Raw genomic sequence first — 6,386 nt, forward strand, 5'->3', positions numbered from 1 at the left:
GCATTTGAATCCGGAAAGTAACCAGCGGTTCTCATTTTCTCAAACACTTCGATGACATTTACATACCTTTGGTTTCTTGAGTAAAGATTGATCATACAGCCAAAAACTGATATGTCTTTTACTTCCCCGGAGTGAAAAGCTTGACGAAAAACCCATGTCGCCTCTTCAGTTCTCCCGGCTTTAGCCAGAATAGTGATAGCGGTTTCCCGAGGGATATTATCAGGGAGTTTTAACTCGTGAAGCAGACGTTTAGCATGACCCATTAGACCAACTCTTTCATAAGCCACAATCATGGTTTGATACAGAACTTGATCGATTTCCACACCCGAGCTCCTCAGCTTCTGAAACAGTGTCGCAGCTCGGTCCAATTTCCCAGCTTTCCCCCATATTGATATAATAGTTGAGTAGGTAATGGCGTTAGGTTCAATTCCTCGGCTCTGCATCTCTTGAACAAGATTCGTGGCCTTTTCATGCTCCATAGTTTTCCCATAGATCTTAATCATCGTGTTGTACGTAACAACGTTCTGTACAATGTCTTTCCTCTGCATCAGCCTGAAAAGATGAATCGCTTCACCGAAAAGCTCAGCCTCGCCGTAAACACGAAGGATGGTATTGTAGCTAACAACATTTGGTTCGATATCTATTTTCCTCAAACTCCAAAACAACCTATCAGCTTCTTTAACCATGTCAAGCTGACCATAAACATCGATCATTATATTACAAGTCGTGAGATCCAACTCACAATTCACCTCTTTCATCTCCGCGAAAACCGACAAAGCTTCTAAAAACTTCTGATTCTCTACATAAACACTCAAGAGTGTAGAGTAACTAACTGTGTTTGGTAACACACCCGCTCCGTTCATCTCTTTTATAAGTAACCGCGCCTCTCTAAACAATTTGGCCTTTCCATAAACATTGATCATCGAATTATACGCGACAAGATCAGGAGTAATACCAGACCTCTTCAACCTCGAGAAAATCGAAATAGCCTTAGAATAATCACACAGCCTCCTAGAAAGCTCAATGAGGTTGCTATACAAAACAAGGTCACCTGAGACACGGTCTTGTTCCATCTTCTGAAGCCAAGACAAAGCCGAATCAAACATACCCTCTTTCCCAAACGAAGTAATCAGCGTCGAATAAGTATACCTATCAGGGGTAAGAGCTCTCTGACGCATTTCGTCGAACAGTCCGTGTGCAATATCAAACTGCTTACTTCTCAACACATTACGAAGTACCACATTGTAGGCGAACACAGAAGGTGTGTATTTAGCTTCGTCGTGAACCCAATCGAGCAACGCCAATGATCTCTGCCAATCATTTTCTCGAGAGAGAAGAGAAACCATGAACCGTATAGACAACTGTCTGTCTTTGTAAGTTGAAAGCAGAGAAAAAAGCTCACTTTCGTTCTGGGTCTGGTGAATCGAGGCTAAAAGCTCGTCCATATCGACGTCGTGATCGAGAAAAGAGGATCTTTGACACCTCCGATGTTTCCTCAACGCTTGAAACGACGACGTTGAGTTCTTCTTCTTCTCTGGTTGTTGTTTTTTCCATACCTTTCTGGTTTGTGAAGGTGATGAAGAAGCAGAGACTGTGAATATGAGATTGCGTTGTCTAGCTTTAGGAATGGTGGAGATATGAGGTCTGGTTAAGGGTAATAATGGAAGAGAAAGTGAAGGCGAAGAAGATGAAGCAATAATATCTGTGCACAACATTGGATTTTGCAATCTTTTCAAAAAACACAAAGATAAAATCTTTATATAGCACCCAAACATTGTACACTGAGAAACAAACGACGCCGTTTTGTATTATTATTATTACTTTTTTTTTATCTTTTACCTACTGTTTAGCGTTGTTGACTTGTGTTTACCATATAGTTCAATAAAATAAAATAAAAAATCAATGCTCAATGGTATGTTATTTTAAAACAAATAAATTACTAGCTAAATAACATTAAAGTCTTGAATAATTTAAATAATTTTCTATAAAATTTTAAATTCAAGAACATGGGGTTTGAGAAGGTAACTAAATAATATCAAATAACATATGATTTTAACAAAACTTATATTCTTTTAAAATATTTTTTCCAATATATCATGACAAATAAGATAACTATATCTTTTTTTTATATAAAATCCCACAATAGGACAGGTATACTGAAGATTGCTTTTTTAAAAAAAAACATAGAATTCTAGTCAACAATATTTATCATATTGCTTTCCTTTCTTGGTAACAAATCACAACATATCCAGTCAAAAAAAAACATTTCTTAATTAGTATATTGCTTTCTTTTTGGGTCATAAGGAACAATATAAATAAGTAGATTAAACATTTTTTCAATCACAATAAAAATATGATGAATAATATCATGAGGCTCTCTCATATAATAGTTGTGGTTACTCTACTTGTTCTTGCATCTAGTCTTGCCCAGGCTAGGACCATGCAAGACCTTCAACAAGTAGACTCTAAACCGATCCATCTACCACCGATTATCCCAACCGAGCCATTTCCTCCACCTCCACCAAGACAGGATCCGCATACATCAGTGAAGCAGTTCCCAGTCCCAATTTATTGTCCTCCGGGTAAACACTATTGTATTTCTCCTGGATTCCCCGGTCCTCCTCCCGCATAAACTCAAGTGTTCCTTTTGTAATATTAAGCACCTAAAAATAAATATAATACATGACAATGTAAAACCTGTTTTGTATTAATTATTGTGCTTTCTAATCATAAATCTACAATAATTCGTTAACTAAATTTCATTACTTTGTCTCACTTTGATTATCAAGCAGAACATTTATTCTCTACAATTAGTAAATTACATTAGGCTGACAAGTAAATCAACACGAACCAACGATAATCTTAAACAAGATATCCGAACATGCTCATGTTATAAAACTGATGTGAAGTTTAACGTATATGACAAACAGAGCACCGAAGCACCCCCAAAAACAAAGAAAATAATGATATATGAACACAAAAAGATAAATTAGAGAAAAGTTGTCAACACAAATGTATGCATATGGTAGAATAAATTCTAGAACTAAAGCCGAGACCACCATACCAACATGCATATGTTGCAATATTTGACACTAAAAAGGTAAAAGTAAAAAAAGTAAAAAAATAGTAGCTTCCACCAAATATTCTTCTCTTTTTTTTACATAAAAATTTCATATAATTTCGCATGTTTGTGCATACTACTATACTAGATACTGGTAACACAAATTAGAGTAACCCTCTTTCTGAAATAGTGGCTTTCATAGCTTGGAGAGAGTCCTCCATTTCATCACAAAGCTTGTGAGGATTTGGAATGACGGTAGGATCAACTCCTAGCGAGATTACCATCTTTTCCGCATAACTTAGAAAATGTATTGTCAATGCCTATACAAAAACAGAATCATGATCATATGAGAAGATAAAAGAGAAGGAGGTTACTAATGATAAAGAAGCAGATTTAGTTTCAAATTCCCCTTCATGTATACGTACATGAGCGTGTCCATAGACACTTGGAGCGATGTAAGCAATGGGGTGGCCAAGGAAACTGATTTCTTCCTCGGGACCAATCATGTTTGAAATTAATGTGGTCGTGTTCGAAACAATTCGTTCTGGAAATATTGCACCTACCTACAATGACAAGAGTCTCATTTTTAAGTTCATAAGCGTGACAATAACAACAATCTCGAACTCGTTTAATCAGATCATATACCTTAGTTCCGAAAATATTGAAGATATATTCTGTCATCGAATATGCCAAAGCAGCTTGAAGTGAGTGTTTTTTCCGATCCATAGCTGATTGAGCCTTTGATAGATACAACAATGGATCGGTCTCTAAACCGATCGAGATGGGCAAGGCAATAGAGCTGAAGTAGTTGCCCCATCTGCATTTTGAATCCTTGGCCATCATATCTGCCAATGGCTTCATTCATGTATTAACCTTGTGTCACAATTTATGCTTTCCTTTCTATGTATTTAGACAGATGGTTAGTTAAATCTAGTTGTGTAGGTTTCTAACCTTGATTCCAACATTTGACCTTAGGTTTACAAAAACACCTGCGGTAAGTCGTATTTTTCCAGGAAAATCGCTTAGATAACGCGAGAGAGCGGCTTGTGTAACTCCAAGTAGTACATCATTGATAGTCTAGAAACAAACCCAAGTTGACGCAAATTAAAGAGAAAAAAAATCTAGAAAAATAGTTATTGATGAGCTTCAAGAAATCAACCCAAAACGTAACATACCATGTTCATAACTTTCTTTATAAGTTTTATGTCATCTAACGAGACAATTCTGTGACAAAACATCTTCTGATTATTTTCGACGCCCACATCACCTTTCAGAGGCGTCTTTGTATCCTTCAAGAACAAAGCTGAAGCCAAGAGAAGCAAAAGATCCACGAGAGTATTGCAAATCAATCTCACTGAAGAAGAAATCAGTAGTACCAACCTTAAGAACCATGGGACGTCTATATCTTTATGCACCGTCCGTTTAAGAACAGGAATAGTAGGAATTGTATCTCGGTGTGATGTATTCTGAGTACACGCAACTAGCAGAGACATGAGGGATGTTCCATCTCCCAATGAATGGTGAGATCTTATTACACAGACCGCTTCGGCATCAAGCGTTTTGACGTTGAGGATGTGCATGTCCCATAAAGGTCTTGATTTATCGAGAGGAAGCATTGTTAGACGTGAAACATAGTCCTCAACATAACCTTCTCCATTGTCGCCGATCTCCCCGGGGTCTATATCAGGTTCAACTACATGGTTTTCAACGTTGACTTGAGTCTTAATCCAACATGCACCATCATCAGACTGTGAAATTGGAGACTAATTAACCACCAAACTAATTAAGTCATATATTAGATCGATTAAACACTAAATAAATTTGGTCTAATTATAATGTGCGTTCTTACCAATCTGCTAGAGAAACGAGGATGCTTAGAAACATTAAGCTTCAAGGCATGTTGTATAATATCAGCATTGATCTTAGTTTTGCAACCGATCATGGTGAGGATGCAACAGTCGTTGCCCGGCGATTGGAACACACGAGCCATAGGGCTGAGCGGTTCTCCATCTTCGTCCTCCTCACTGATCATATTGTCTCTTCTTGCCTTCGCTACTTGCATACGTGATACGCATATATCATTTCCCGGGATCGCACGTTCTCTTACACGTACCATATGTAACTTAAAGTAATAGTATAATGATAATGATACAGCTTTTTTTCTTTTGTCGATTAGTTCTCTTCTTTACATATTCACATAATCACATTTATCAAAAAGAAAGCATCTTTTACCTGTTAGTTGTTGTATCTATGGCCATTTATTACAATATACTCATTATTGTTTTCGGTTATGATTTCTCTGACACCCACCAAATTACAACAATTTATATAAATATCATTACCGTGAGAATTTATTAATATATAGAGATATTACTTTATTGATAAATTATTAATTTATAGTAAAATCTTTCTATATAATAATATTTTTTAAAAATATATTTAAAAATAAAATTTAATTGTTATAATTAATTTTTCTTTTATAAATAATTGCAAGGAAAAAAACAATTATCATTTTTTGAAAAACTTTCGGTTCATTAATATATTAGAAATTAACTCTAACCAAAATTAATGTAAAATTTAAAAAGGTAAAAAACACAAGAGTCATAATTTACTAAACTTTCTCACACACATATATATATATATATATATATCAATAATTTTATACAATTACTCAGTTATAGTATTGATGAGACCATGTATTCATATAAGATCTTAAAAAAATATTATATAATTATATTATCGAGTTGTGTTTAAAATTACAATATCTCAACTTAGGAACGGAGAAATTTATAATTGTTATTAATTTATAGATGTTTTATTACTAAAACCTCAATAGATTAATAACATAAGGAATATAATATTTTATTAATTTATTGAGTTATTAATTTATCATAATTTATCATATTTTATTAATTTATTGGGAGCTGCCAACATTCGCCGTAGTCTCTCCCCTCTTCATGCCGAGATTGAAGCCCTTGTTTGGGCTATGCGGTGCATGATTGGAGCGGATAACCAATCTGTAGTCTTTATCACCGACTGTTCTGACTTAGTGAAGATAGTGTATTCGCCTTCCGAGTGGCCAGCTTTTACGCCTTATTTGGAGGACATACAGGCGGATAGAGAGGAGTTTGCTTTTTTTTCCTTAGTCTACCTCCCTCGATCTCAGAATGGTAAAGCGGATAATTTAGTGCGATGAGTTTGCACAGTTCTGCACTTAGTTACCTATGTAAACAATGTTCTTTTGTATTGGCTTGTTTGAGCCAATTTTGTTCTCTTGTTGTAAAAAAAAAAAAAAAAAAAAAAAAAAAAAAAAAAAAAAAAAAAA

General features: G+C 35.3%; 2 protein-coding genes across 2 annotated transcripts in view; both read right to left on the reverse strand.

The window, feature by feature from the left end:
• Positions 1 to 1,715, reverse strand: part of LOC104733975 (pentatricopeptide repeat-containing protein At5g39980, chloroplastic-like) — a 7,570-nt gene extending 5,855 nt beyond the window's left edge. Inside the window, exon 1 of the mRNA XM_010453493.1 lies at positions 3 to 1,715. Within this exon, the coding sequence (XP_010451795.1) occupies positions 3 to 1,715 (1,713 nt within the window). The remainder of the gene's footprint in view (positions 1 to 2) is intronic.
• LOC104732852 (O-acyltransferase WSD1-like) lies at positions 3,167 to 5,094 on the reverse strand. The gene is made up of 6 exons (XM_010452445.2): positions 4,911 to 5,094; positions 4,237 to 4,809; positions 4,013 to 4,138; positions 3,707 to 3,916; positions 3,487 to 3,624; positions 3,167 to 3,381 (listed from the first exon to the last, which is right to left on the reverse strand). The coding sequence occupies exons 1-6, from the start codon at positions 5,091 to 5,093 to the stop codon at positions 3,226 to 3,228; spliced, it is 1,386 nt and encodes a 461-aa protein (XP_010450747.2). The 5' UTR covers position 5,094; the 3' UTR covers positions 3,167 to 3,225.

This window comes from Camelina sativa, chromosome 12 (genome assembly GCF_000633955.1).
Source record: "Camelina sativa cultivar DH55 chromosome 12, Cs, whole genome shotgun sequence".
Classification (NCBI taxonomy): domain Eukaryota; kingdom Viridiplantae; phylum Streptophyta; class Magnoliopsida; order Brassicales; family Brassicaceae; genus Camelina; species Camelina sativa.

Excerpts from the sequence above, each read along its gene's own strand:
- LOC104732852 (XM_010452445.2), bottom strand. The coding sequence starts at position 5,093 with ATGATCAGTGAGGAGGACGAAGATGGAGAACCGCTCAGCCCTATGGCT. Across the intron at positions 4,139-4,236 it reads TAAAGAAAGTTATGAACATG|ACTATCAATGATGTACTACT; the intron begins GTATGTTACGTT and ends GTTTGTTTCTAG. Across the intron at positions 3,917-4,012 it reads GGTCAAATGTTGGAATCAAG|CCATTGGCAGATATGATGGC; the intron begins GTTAGAAACCTA and ends ACATGAATGAAG.